The 13,392-nt window shown below is 45.5% G+C and overlaps 1 protein-coding gene across 14 annotated transcripts in view; it reads right to left on the reverse strand.

Moving 5' to 3' along the window:
- dab1b (DAB adaptor protein 1b) overlaps window positions 1–13,392 on the reverse strand; it is a 103,563-nt gene that overhangs the window by 17,649 nt on the left and 72,522 nt on the right. For 13 of the 14 annotated variants that reach the window (XM_074650550.1, XM_074650548.1, XM_074650546.1 and 10 more), the window contains 3 exons: window positions 10,588–11,208; window positions 3,527–3,666; window positions 374–472 (listed from right to left, as the gene is read on the reverse strand). In XM_074650550.1, coding sequence (XP_074506651.1) covers window positions 374–472; window positions 3,527–3,666; window positions 10,588–10,657 — 309 coding nt within the window. In that variant the 5' untranslated portion in view covers window positions 10,658–11,208. The remainder of the gene's footprint in view (window positions 1–373; window positions 473–3,526; window positions 3,667–10,587; window positions 11,209–13,392) is intronic. The other variant, XM_074650545.1, reaches the window with a different exon arrangement.

Consider the following 13,392-nt stretch of genomic DNA (forward strand, 5'->3'; position numbering starts at 1 on the left):
TGCAAGACCTGTAATTTAACGCTGTCAAGTTCAATCTTTATGAGCTAAAGGGCAAACTGTCCTGCATGTTATCGCTCATTTTTTTGCATTGATGTTCGGAGAGGAATTTGGATGGTTTGCAAATGCAGTTTTATTCCAGCACAACCTTGAGAGTCATCTTCCCTCTGCGCAGGTATTGCAGTCGTACTAATATGTCAACCCGTGCCAGCCAGGCTTTACAAGATGGCGGCCCTGGCAGCCGCTGTGAACTGAACCGTGCGAGCGTCTGCCCTCTGGATGTCCTATACTGTAGGTTCACAGTGCAGCAGCTGGCGGAGGCCTCGCGGTGCAGCTCTGCCACGAGGCCCCGCTCGCCGACATGCTACGTACTCACCCCTGATCTCTCGCAGTAAATCTTGATCCCGCCGAAAGAGACCGTCAAGAACACTCTCTGCTTGTGCTCCCCTTTGGAACGTGCCGAGGAAGCCATTCCCTGCAAGAGATTAAAGGAAACGACATGAGGAGATGAAAGGATATGAGCTCAGCATGAGAGACAGCGAGCCTTCTTCTCTTCCGACTCAGGTGAGTGTGACAGTGGGAGATGGGGGGGAGGATTCGGGGGGAGAAGATGGGGGGTAGGGTGACAGGACTTACATAAGGTGTGATAGGACAGAATGTTCTTTCATGTGCCGTTACTTGAAGCTTCACTCTCAGAGGAATTCACGCGTCGACTCGTGCAGCGAGTCTTATTATTATTGCGGCCTTTTTTCCCCCCAGAGCACCTTTTCTCTCTCCCTTTCCTTGAAGTAGGTTTACTGCACTTCAACGTGACACACACAAGTGCTAGCTAACAACAATGAGGTGAGATTTGCTGACAGAATGGATCGCGGCTGCTGACCGACCAGCTCGCTCCGACAACTTCGCATAGTGCTGACTGAACAGCCGATCGTGCCTTTGAAGTGCGTTTTTTCCCATGCATCTCGGCAGCCGGCTCCCCCTTTTTCTTACATTCGCGGCTTTAATAAAGAAAACAATTAACATTTCCACCGCGTTCCGTTTGACGCGACCTGTGTGCTTGACATGTCTTTCATAGAACAAAAGCCTGCGGGAGAAGAGACGAGACAAGAAGGGAAAAAGAGGAGAGGAGATAAGAGGAGAAGAAAGACCTGCCTGCTGCGTTGAATGCGTCTGACAAAACTGCAGGCCCGCTAACGTTAATGAATGGTCGACCTCTTCTGTACTTCTGCTACCCTCCACTTTAGATTTTTTTTCTTTTAAAGGCTTAGCTAATATTTAAAACCCGAGCCATAACGCGTCGCCTTAATCACCATCAAGCTCTGCTTCTTCAGGGAGACGTTAAAGGGAAAATATCCATCCATCTTCACATACATAAAATGTACATTCATGTGAGAAAAAGAGCAGCTGAAGGGATAAAGAGAGTATAAAGAGCAGAACAAGCAACAGGGATAAGGAAGAGATGAAGTAAGTGAGAGAGAGGCGGGCGGGCGAGTCGATGGATGTTGTCAATCAGCGATCGGCTTCTCCATTTGGTGGATTAGTCCTCAAGGCAACTCAATAGAGACCCACGTCCCCTCCTCTATCCCCTGTCCAGATCATAGCAGGTCTGTATCGACTGCTCCATTGACTGTAACTGGCCGGTAGCTTGCGACTACTGGAGTCATATGGAGGGCACTGCTGAAATGTCAGATCGAGGCAGGTAAAAAGTTGTTTTATTGGACATATCGCTTGGAATGGATATGAGTGATGAGAGGCTTTTGCCCTTCGGCTATACTGCTCTTCTCATGGGGCTTCCCACACATTTAAGCTCCAGCAAAGTGTGTGAGAAGATACTTAAAAAAGCTATGCGTTATACGTCCTCTTTTGGAGGAGGATTTATCCCGTAGCCACCTACTGCAAAGATGCTTATGTGCTGCTTTTTCCCCCCCAACAAAGAAGAGTGATAAGTACTTCCTGCCTTTTACTTTGGAGCCAGTAAACACAGCTGGCATTTAAGAGGATACAGAATAAACTTTTGAGAAGAGGAAGCTCGCTATTTCTGAGTAATATGTCATTTATGTTGATAATTGACTGTTAGCTAAACCCCTGCTCCACGAACAGAAGTATGGGTTCTATTAATAGCGATACTTGGCATTTGGATGTTTGAATGATGGTTTGTTTTTTTATGCCCAATAATAAGACAGCAAAGGTGTAAGGAGTTGCTTAAAGCTAGGTTTGGTAATCTTGAGAGCCTAGCAAGAGTACATTAGATTTAAAAAAAATGATCCAACCAAAATACGGAGCCCAGTGTTGCAAACTCTTTTCCAATGAAAGTAGCTAACAGCACGAGCTCCTAAAGTCCTTAAATCGGCAACAATACGAAATTAAAAGGGCGACAACATCAACAAGCATATACGCCCGTCACTTCTCGCGTATGTTTTCGTGACAAAACGTTGTTTGCAGACCTCATCGGGGATTCCTCCCTGTGAAAGATCTTGTAGTGTGTGACCCTGTAGTGTCTGTCTCCGGTCAGTCATGTAGTGTGAAAACCTAAAACTTGGCATGACCATAACCATCTTGCAAGAGTTTCGCTATTTGTGTATTACCTTGTACAGACAACCTTAAAATCTGCTAGCCTCAGTCGTCTTTTCAGCCAATGAAATTGATGGTATGCCGGTTAGAAATGAGAATCCTGCTTTAGTCTACCACTGCCTGACATCAAGGACCCATTATCTTGAGAATTACTAAAAATGTAGTGGTAAATCTAGACCTGTTATCATCTTTGACGGGCGTAGCAACAGTAATTTTAGAGTACATTTTAGTACACATACTTCAAAATAAGTTCAAGAATACTCAACCCTTTCTTGCACATTCACTAGTATTCAGACCTTTTCCAGACTTTCTTTCTGTAGGGCTGAATTTGACCTAATTTACTTGCAACATTCTGTCAAGAACACTGGCTAAAATACTATCTGGGTCACGTTATCACAGTTTGCATACGTGCTACAAGTATAACGTGGTGGACTTTGTTGTAAAAATAGAAGGCTGTGACTGACATGAGAAGACATTCAAGAGGCAGACAAATTGGGAGGGTTAGCAGTCACACGCTGAAAAGTGAAAATTTCCTACTTAAGTGATGTATTGCTTTAAGCGTCTCAACATAGGAAGCCAGTTTGCCTCCAAGGTCAAAAAAAGCTGTATGAATAAATGCGGAGAGCTTTGAGCAATGCTAAAAATACAGCAGCCTATTAGAGGGGAAAATAAAAGTACAGAGCTGCTACCATTTTTGCAGAAGATATAAAACCAACCGTACAGTAGCTACGTGACAAAGAGCTACCGGATAATACGGTTGGACTTTTATTTGTTCCGTCTGGTCAGTTCTTTACAGAGCTCCAGTGAGTCATATACAGGACAAGACAGCTCCCATGACTCATTCAACAGACAATACAGACATGCCTGAGCATGCCTTTTCCAAATCTGACTGTGATGAGTGAAGAGACCCGATGATGTCCCCACACACACACACACACACACACACAGGAGTCTGCACCTTCAGCTTCATCATGGAGTCCTGGCACAGCTTGTCCCCGCGCGCCGCTGTCACCTCATCAATCCCGATCAGCTTGGCCTTGTAGCGCACGCCATCTCCACGGAAACGCTTAATAAGCCCCGCCTCACTGCGGTCCTGACCTGCGGGCGGGAGAGGGAAAAAAGAGAGGACGAGAAATAAGGAGGAGAAAAATGAAGGCGAGCGATTACAGGAGACACGGATGTGAGCTCAACTGAATCCTACAACTTTAGCATCATGCCCTCTGCTTGAGGTATAGAGGGCTACTGTGTGTGCGTGTGTGTGTGTGTGTGTGAGTGTGTGAGACAGAGTTGGCTGCTCCGGTATAAATATTTATGGAATAGGAAATGCAGAATGAATTGCAAATTAGCAGCAGCGAGCAAAGATTGAAAGAAAATTGAACTCGAGATTGAAAAATGGAGTTGGATAAAGCCGGTGGACTAAATGAGAAAACGACTGGAACATTGAGAACACTCCGCCGTCACCTATTTGCACGGCATTGTGGGGCGTTCACACAGAAAGCTCGGGGTGGAAGGTTACGGGGTGGTCGAGTGGGGGGGGGGGGCTCACCCCTACGCCTCGCTCCACACCCACGGTTCCCATGGGTGCGATTGGCAGTGACAAACCAGCTTGAATGGCCGCTATTGAGAGGAATCATCTCGGTCCAGCGCTCACCCATAATCCACCAGGCCCTCCCTGGGTGATGGATGTAGGGTGGTAGGATGGTGGTGTGACACAGGGGGGCATTTGCAAATGTGTGTCTGGTTGGCCTCGGGCTTTATAATGTCCCCCCCCCCATCCCTCCTCCCTTCTCCCTCCCCGTCCCTGTTGCTGATTATTCTGTCTGTCAGTCTCTGAAACTACCCCGACACCACCTTGACACCGACACCTTTCTCATTTTTGTCTGCCGTCGCACGGTTTTCATTACGAGGGCGCGAGCCTCAAGCGCCGTCTCGTGCGTCTACAGCATATAAACCATCCCCTCGTAACCTGTGCCGGGTTTGTCAGCCACCAAAACACCGTCTCCCCGCCGCATTTACACGACGAGATTGCAGGATTTCAAAAATCAAGGTCACCGTCACCTTTGAGAATTTAACAGTTTTCAGGCCCCTTTGCTTCACTCAATTCTAGGTCATGAAGCCCGCGCAGTACATCAGTTAAGTGGCTGGCTAAGCTGTGCGCGAGAAGAGAACAAGGTTTAATATCCCTAACAGAGACTTGTCAGGCTGCTCTCAAAGAGCGTATTACACCGAAATGACCTTATTCCACTGAGAAACACACAGTATTGCCATCTGTACTACATCTACCCCCTAACACGAATGGAGTCTTCCATCCCTGCAATTTGTAAGGAAAAATCTAAAAGAACAATTAGAAAAAGAGCAAATTAAGTGGCTCGTGCAAATGGAGAAAAAAAGTTTGAATACAAACACTTGTCTTGGCTATGCACACCCTCTCACTAATTCATGAGGGCACAATTCTCTAAAGGGGGGGTGAGGGCTTGATGATGCTAGTCATTACAGTCTCTAAGCAAGCGAATGTCAAATCTGGGTCTAATTCAGACTTGTTTCTAAGCCAGAGGATAACGAGTGTTATATACAGCCACCGTGTACCTCGGAACATTAACCAGACGCAGCCTGGCATGCACACAGCAACCATGTAGAGAAATGAACATTCCCACTTTGATGACAAACTCACTAAAAAGATAAATAGACATCGCTATGTATGTATGTGCTGTTGCTTAAATCCTGCAGGACAGACGCGAGAGAAGGCGGACTCCTACGATAACCATTGCCGTACCTTATTCAAACCATCCCTCATACGGTGACTGGAGCCTATTCCTACCGTATTATGTATTCCATCCAGATTTTACTGACTCATACACTAATGTAATGTAAAATGCATGCTGCTCCAGTTGCATTTTAAACACGATCGGTCCAATTCAGCGCAGCTCTCTCAGATGAGCTTTAACCAGATGTTCTATGCCATTTGTTTCTTTACATACAGCTTCGCCATTTCCCCTAATAACACTTCAGGAGAGATTTAGAGCTTTATGTGCAGATCCTCAAAAAAGTAGGCCTTGCATACCGAATGAGAGCCTTGACACAGTGGCATAACTCGTGCGCTACGTGCTCTGGGTTCAGATCAAGACGAGCCAGTGTGCTGTATTTGAAAACTAAAGAGCTGCGGGGCACGCTGTTTCATGTTGTTACTTTTACTGTAAGAAAGGAGAAGAGAGAGGGAGAAGGTGTGTGTGTGTAAGGGGGAGGGGGGGTGACACATATTCCTCTGGCTTTACAATTACCCAAGGTTGAATGGTCCTCACAATATTTCTGGCCCATAAGCCTGATGCTCATAATTTGTCTGACAGAGGGCTGCCTAAAGCGCGGTCTGCGTCTAAGTGTATCCTACACATGGGACAACATACCTGCCATTTGGAAGTCCTGGTGGTCTGAGATCCACGCGTCCTAGGGTCAGAATCCAGCCCGGGACCTTTGTCACATCCTGCCCCCCCCCCACAGTATTTCCTGTTGCCCTCATTTTCCAACAATCTAATAACGACGAAGGGTGCTTTCACAAGCCAACATTTAGTCTGTTTTAATCAAACTCTGGTCCGGTTCATTTGGGCAGTTGTGTATAGGGGGTGTAAGAAAATGTCGATACACGTGAGTATCGCAATGTTATGTGGTGCGATAGTGTATAGATTCTCCAAAACACTGTATTGATTCTTAATTAACCTGCTGTCCGAACGCTATTTGATTTTTCCAGAGTGAAGATACTGGCATCATGGAACTAGAAGAATCCATTGGTACCAAGCATGTCATACTAGCTTGTCGAGAACGCTCCAAAGTTACGCTTAATTTTGGCGAGGAAAAACTGGCATGCCGATTTTCACAGGGGTCGTTTGGCATCTGACCTCAAAACATGTGAATGAAAATGGGTTCTATGGGTACCCACAAGTCTCCCCTTTACAGACATGCCAATTTTATGATAATCACATGCAGTTTGGGTCAAAAACCATGCAGTTTTTTGCGTGCAGTATAAATGTGTTATTTTTGCTTATTCTAAAATGACTTATTTCTGTTGTGTTCTTTATACTTTGACTGTTTTCCTAAAATTAAATTTAAAAAAAGACAGTATATCGCCTTGCTTACAGTATTACAATAAATAGATTCTTGCCCATACACAGCCCGTAGTTATGAGCGCAGTAATCGTACTCTGGTGCGGACCAAAACAACCGGTCCAAGAACACCTGCAAGAGGTGCGTTTCCAAGCGAACCCTAGTGCGGCCAAAGAGAACATACAGAATACACTAAATAAAGTCCACAAAAATAGTGATGTTTATAAAGTCATTCAAGATAAACTGAGACAGGATTCGTGCACACAGTAGATCAGTGCCGAGTTAAGGTGAAAACATTTTGTCTCTGCTCCTTTGTACACGCCCTTCAGCAAATTATTTTTTTTTAATTTGTGCACAGTGAAATCGAATCAGACTAAATAATAAAACAAACCAAAAGTATCAATATCACTCTGATTTGGACCAGCCAAACGGACTATGGCTTGTGAAAGTGCCCTTAAGCACCATAAAATTGCCAAATCTTCAAAAATGGAGCTGAGACTTAACAGCAGGGACATCAAGAGGGCCTTAAATCAAACGCTACCATCACCCACCTGACACACACACACAGGACCACGGAGAGAACAATTACTGTTCGCCCTGCTCATACTGTTTCAGGGCTTGTCTCTGATCACAGTGTTGCATCCTCCTCCTTGCCACACTAGAATGGGGACAGCGAAGGGACAGATGGCAACAGATGGAGAGTCAGAAGTGCCCCTCCAGATATGAGGACTTGGCAACAAGAAACTTTTTGTTGGGGATCTGGGCATCGAGGCAGCTTAACCTTTGAACCTTTCCGAGTGTGTCTCTTCCTATCAATATCCCCGTCTGCTAGAAGGCCACACACACACACTGAGCTATAATGAGAGGCGATGCCTACTGAGTCATGAGTTCACCTACATAGGATGTACAACCATTATTTGCAGCGTCTCTGCACACAACATAAAATGAAAGGTATGTCCTATCAGCGCAGGGGGCTGATGGCTTTAAGCAGCAGTAAAGAGAATGGATGTCTGAGGAAGGCAAATCTGTCCTCGCCATCTGCCTCCCCCATGTGCACGAACTTCCGTAAGCCTCAGCAAACACGCAGACACACACTTACAAACACTAACAAGCAGCACGCGTTCCCTCGTCCAACCCGCGCCGATGTCAAAATTCCTCAACCCCAAGTTTGGCATCGAACAACAGATCGAGGTTTTGGTTTAATGGCTGATCGTTAAAGCAGTTACAGAGTTAATGAGGGGTATTGTGCACATCGTCAATGCAGTGGACAGACCATTGAATCACTGTAGAGTTACACGCAGGTATTGATGTGTGCCGGGCGGTGATGGGCGAGATCATTCTTTAGGCGGGGGGCTCCACGATGATGCTATTATCACACTCGTGGTGAAGCAGCGGGATGAACAGTCAGATAAGCGTGCCAGCAAATGATTTGGTCAAATGTGGGAAATAGTGTTTGAATAGGGTGAAATGGTTACTATTTGTGCTGCCTCTTACAGCCTTCCCAATGTCATACATTCAGTATCTTTTTCTGCCTCCCTCTGTCTCTTTCTGTGTTTGCTGGCATCTCCATCCTCCTCCTCCTCCTCTTTCAATGTCTCTCTGTCCTCTATTCCTTGTCTCTCTTTTTGAAATGAATATTTTTTTTTTGTGCGCACAGATTACAGTGGGAGAGCAACAGTTGCTATGGAGATAGAGCAAAGTCACGCATGTTGATGGATAGAGGGGAGCTTTGGCTTTAACCATGGCAGTCAGAGTTTGCTGCTGTGAGGTTTGATTTCTCTAAACAGGTTTTGAAAGGAATGATGAGCGCTATGACTTTCCTAAAAAAATGAAACACAAGGTAGTGTGTCTAGTATCACCCTAAATGTTAGGTTTTCCTCTGAAATACGTTCTTTAAGCGAATTATGAAGCAATGAGCAAAACAATAACAATCTTCACAGGCATTGAAGAACGAGGCTGGATATATTCTAAATTTTCCTTATTATCAACAAATCCCATAAAAAAACCCAAAACAACAACTACTGTATCCTGCTAACAAGCGCATGTGTATACATCAAAAGCCAGAATTGGGCAATAACATGTACACACAATAACATATATACCTTCCTACTCCTGTAATTACTGCACTATTTACTCCTCTTTGAGTAACAGTTGCTAAAAACTACAGTTCTCTGCTGTTTCACAAAATTGTGTAACCTCTAAAAAAAAAACTATATATTTATTTGCAAGTCTTTAAAAAAAAAAAAAAAGAAGAAGAAGGTTTACACCTTCCTGAGGAATGAATGGGCTTGGGATGGGATGGAAATGGGCTAACCATAGACTGTAAATAAAGATGGACAATGCATCTCCACTTCCTCCCACTGTACAAAAGTGAAGCCAAAATATCCCGGATACTGGAGCTGCCATCTCGAGATTTTGACATCATTTGGAACCAGAGTCTGCGCAGTAGTGATCGGAGGTCCCGCCCACACACCTGCCCGAACCAATCACGAGCCGAGCATGGCTGTAGCTTTTTAGCAGGAGCCACCTAGCTGCTACGTTAGCACCACGGAAGCTGTTCGGCTAGAAAGACACAACTAACCATAATATCCCTATAACTACATTTAAGATCACATTTTCCATTACACAGACTCATGACGGTCATGTCATTTCATGTCGTTCGTCTTTATATACAGTCAATGGGGCTAACAGACAGGGTGTGGAAGTCACATACAGATTTATACATGGTTGATTTTGGTCTTTTCATGGGAATTGACAAAATGAAAAATATAAAATACTCTAACAGCAACCTTATCTTTTAGCACACAGAATTCTTCTGTAGCTTCCCACCCATGTTAATATAAACAGTGCTTTGTCTAAAGACATGCCATCAATCTCGATCCTCAGCAGTGTCTTTCACCTGGCCCCCAGCCTGCTCACAAACACTACGAGCTGTGCAGCCTGACAGCCTGCATGCATTTATGTTGCCCCATTTCCATTTATATGGATCTAAATAGCATCTTTGCTGATTGTGACAATGGTCCCTGCAGCACATGTGATTAACATGGTAAAGTCAGGGGCTGATAGCCTGCGCTGATAGCCCGCCGCGTGCCCACGTGCGTAATAGCCCCCTCGCTCTGCTCTCCCCCCTCCACTTAACTCAAATCAATGGGCCCTCCTCCAGCCTGGCCATTTATCTGAGCGAGCCGACAGGGCCAGTGAAACAGCCACAGAGGACCTGGCCCCGCGGCCTCGTTACAGCCGGCCCGCAGAAGCCAGATTTACTGGACTAGCTGGAATGGCTTTATTCACGGATAGAGAAATGCGTAAAAAAAGGATGGAGAGAGGGAAGGCAAACGAGAAAGCATCCTCTTCTTGCTCACTTCCTCCCCCCCCTCCCTGTGGATCTCATTCTTTCTACCTCTCTATCTCCTCTTCTTTCCTCCTCTCAGCCAATTCAATCCCATTTCAATCTCCCAGAGAAGTTTCGGAGAATGCCTCGTCCTATTACATCACTTATGCTGTTCATCAAAGCGACAGGGTGTGAATTACCCTGTCCATGACACCTAAATCATGGCGCTACAAAACCCTGGGGCTACATGGAATAGCTGTTACTACATCTGGATCCCTGGGATGAGACAGGGAGCTCTCGGCGGACTTGACTGAGTGAAGCTTCTCCCCATGTAGTCCAGCGTTATTTAGCTCCATCCAAACATGACTTAAAGTTATGTTCGCTGCCTGCCAAACATGAGAGAGCTGCCAGTTTCCCATTTTATCCTGACTCCCTTTCCTACATGCCTCTGGTCGTCTTTTGAGTACTTTCCCCTCAACATTACATATAAGACTTTTATCTCAAATTATACCACCATATGAGCCTTTTTACATGCATCTACATTACAGAATTGTTGTACCCATGCATTTGTTTGCTAAGTAGCATCTCACGTACCTTTGACCCTCCTGGAATCCTTTCGCTGGCTGGTTTTGACACCCGGCTGGAGCTCGGCCTCCGCTGACATCCTCCACTGCTGAGTCCCTCGCCCTGCTCACAGCAGATCCACCATGGGTTAGCAGCACACTAGCTGATCCTCCCAACTCCCAGTGTCCGATTCCCGCACACTCCAGTCTTTCTCACAGTCGCTCTTTGGTGGGGAAAATCTCATTCGAATCCATGATGAGACGTCTGGTACTCCTCAATAAAATGAAGATCCAGCATTGATAGCTACGCGCCGTCACTGCTGGCCCATGGTGTTTGAGTATTGCTGAACAACAACATGAAAAGATGATTGAATTGTGAGCTGGGTGATCCTCTCGAGAGCAGCCTCAGATCCGATTTGACATCTTCTGGAGTGTACCTGAGTTCTCTCCTTGAAGGTCAAGTATCACATGGTCCACTGTTGCTCTTTTCTGAGGGTCCACCTATTACTCAGGAGTAATTCCCCCCGGGGGAGACTGCAACATTGATTGAATCAAATATTGTTCTTCAGAGTAGGTCAGGAGTGGATATTATTCTTTGGTGGAGTACTTCAGATGCAGTCCGACAGCCCATCACAGTCGCTTGCTCCGAGCACTGCAAGGCGAGGAGAAAGGGATGACAGTTAATGTTAAGCTGGAGGTGGTTTAAAAACTGAAATGAAAAAAAAACGTGATCACTCATTACAACATTCATTTAAAATACGAAATGGCAGGCACCAATTTAAACCAATCAACAAAGATGTTATCATCTCTTCTGGAGCATCAGTCCTTTATGAGAGTGCAGCAAAGTCGTGCTGTTTGGTGGCCACCCTTGAAAGAGACCTGTGGTGACATATTTGACTTGTTTTTTGTACAGCTTGTGAGTAAACATAGCACATTAAAGCATGACCGGTGCTTCTGTGCATGCAAAGCAAATTTTCCAAAGATGGATTATTAATGCTCACAGCTCGGGCCCGACGGCACGAGAGGAGGGGAAGTAGCAGAGAGCGATGAATGACAGGCTGTTTGAAAGCAAAACTGTGGTGGAAATCCTGGCACAGCCGTCCATAAACTGGAACCCCCCGCATTGTGCTTTAATGCCCTTGAATCATCCACTGCTAACACGGGTGCCGTGCCAAGCTGGCACCGCGGCTGGCACTGCTTCTGTTGGCATGGTGATGGGCCATTGTTGGAGAAAGAGGCCTTCAGCCTACCCCCGGCCTGAAAAGAGCTGCAGCACATCGAGCACCGGGCACACATTGTCCTGTTTGACATTGTTTGACATTGTGAGTCTGTGTGGTGAGAATGAGACTGTGATCTGAGTGTCACTTTAAATGTATTTTTAAGATTATTTTGAGTGATTTTATTTTGATACTCAAACTTAAATATGTGACTTGTTAATGGTGTTAAATACGGGATTGGGAGCATTTCTATTGCCTCCGCAAAGCTTTCAACATGGCGATACCGAGTCTGCGGCTCACAGCTAATGGTGCTAATAGCGCTAGCAGTGCAAACCCGGCAAAGTGTTGACAGAGCTAACAGTCTTTACCCAAGGAGAACTGGAGGGTGGGTGCTACGCTTCCAAGACGACGACGGTTGGGGCGGCGTTATCAGCTTTAACTGCCCTATGAGCGCAGTGCATAGCGGCGGCCGTTAGCTAGCCAGTGGGGCACGCTCACATGCACTAAAAGCACATATGGCCGGCCCAGCTATGTAAACAAAGCTTGGAGAAGCTCTGATTACAAAACACACAGAGGGAGAGTGACTTCATTCTCTGCTCAGGTAGACATTACTCCTCCATATCTTTTTTTTTTTTTTTTTAATTATTATTTTGGGGGCATTTTTTAAGCGTTTTATTGATAGGACAGTGGATAGAGTCTTGGAAAGGGGGAGAGAGAGAGATGACATGCGGAAAGGTCCACAGGCCGGATTCGAACCCCGGTCCACCGCTGCCAGGACTGAGCCTTGGCCACACATGGGCGCCCGCTCTACCGACTGAGCTAGCCAGGCGCCCACTCCTCCATATCTTTACATAGTAAATAGTTGTTTGATGCTATATTAATGCTCTGGATATCGTATAGAGCACCTTTAAAGGGTCACCTAAATTACAAAAAGCACATCCTCTCACTTATGTTCTTTTTTTGCCCAGGTTGAGACAGTGGTCCACAAACAGTGTCCCCGTTAAATCTGGATAATCCACAGGACTCAATGTGAGCAGTTTTCATTGGAACTACTTTCTATCAAACAAGAAAGCTATTCTTAGGGACCATCACAGGGAAGAATGTGGATTATCCAGAGTAACTGGGACACCGTCTCTGGGTAGAGATGTTGCCGTTGAATTTTTTAAATGTCATTTTTCAATATTTAGAGCAACCCAAATGGAAATCCATTCACCTCCACTGTATTGTGATGGTGCCAAAAATCTCTGAAACCATCTGCCCGGCTAGCAGCTAGCAGCAAGTAGCGTTACTTAAGCAAACCTTAGGAGGAAAGTCTAAATGTTACGATTGTACCATTTATCCAAAAGCGGGCTGTGTTTTCAGAGGTATTTTTGTGATCCCAAAGGTGTCTACTGTCTGCCCACAATTAGATAAAATCTTTGCCCAGTGCTAAATGATTAGACTGTTATCAGGCCATTAAGGTGTTATCAGTCACTACAAGCACCATACATGTGAGTCAGTAGGGGCCTACTACGACTACTATGTTGTAAAAGTGAAAGCAATACTTGGAAGCGACACCTTCTAACATGTAAAACTGAATGAAACGTTATGCTTTGAACAAAAAAAAAGCTTCTAGGACA

Source organism: Sebastes fasciatus, chromosome 11, assembly GCF_043250625.1.
Source record: "Sebastes fasciatus isolate fSebFas1 chromosome 11, fSebFas1.pri, whole genome shotgun sequence".
NCBI classification, from domain to species: domain Eukaryota; kingdom Metazoa; phylum Chordata; class Actinopteri; order Perciformes; family Sebastidae; genus Sebastes; species Sebastes fasciatus.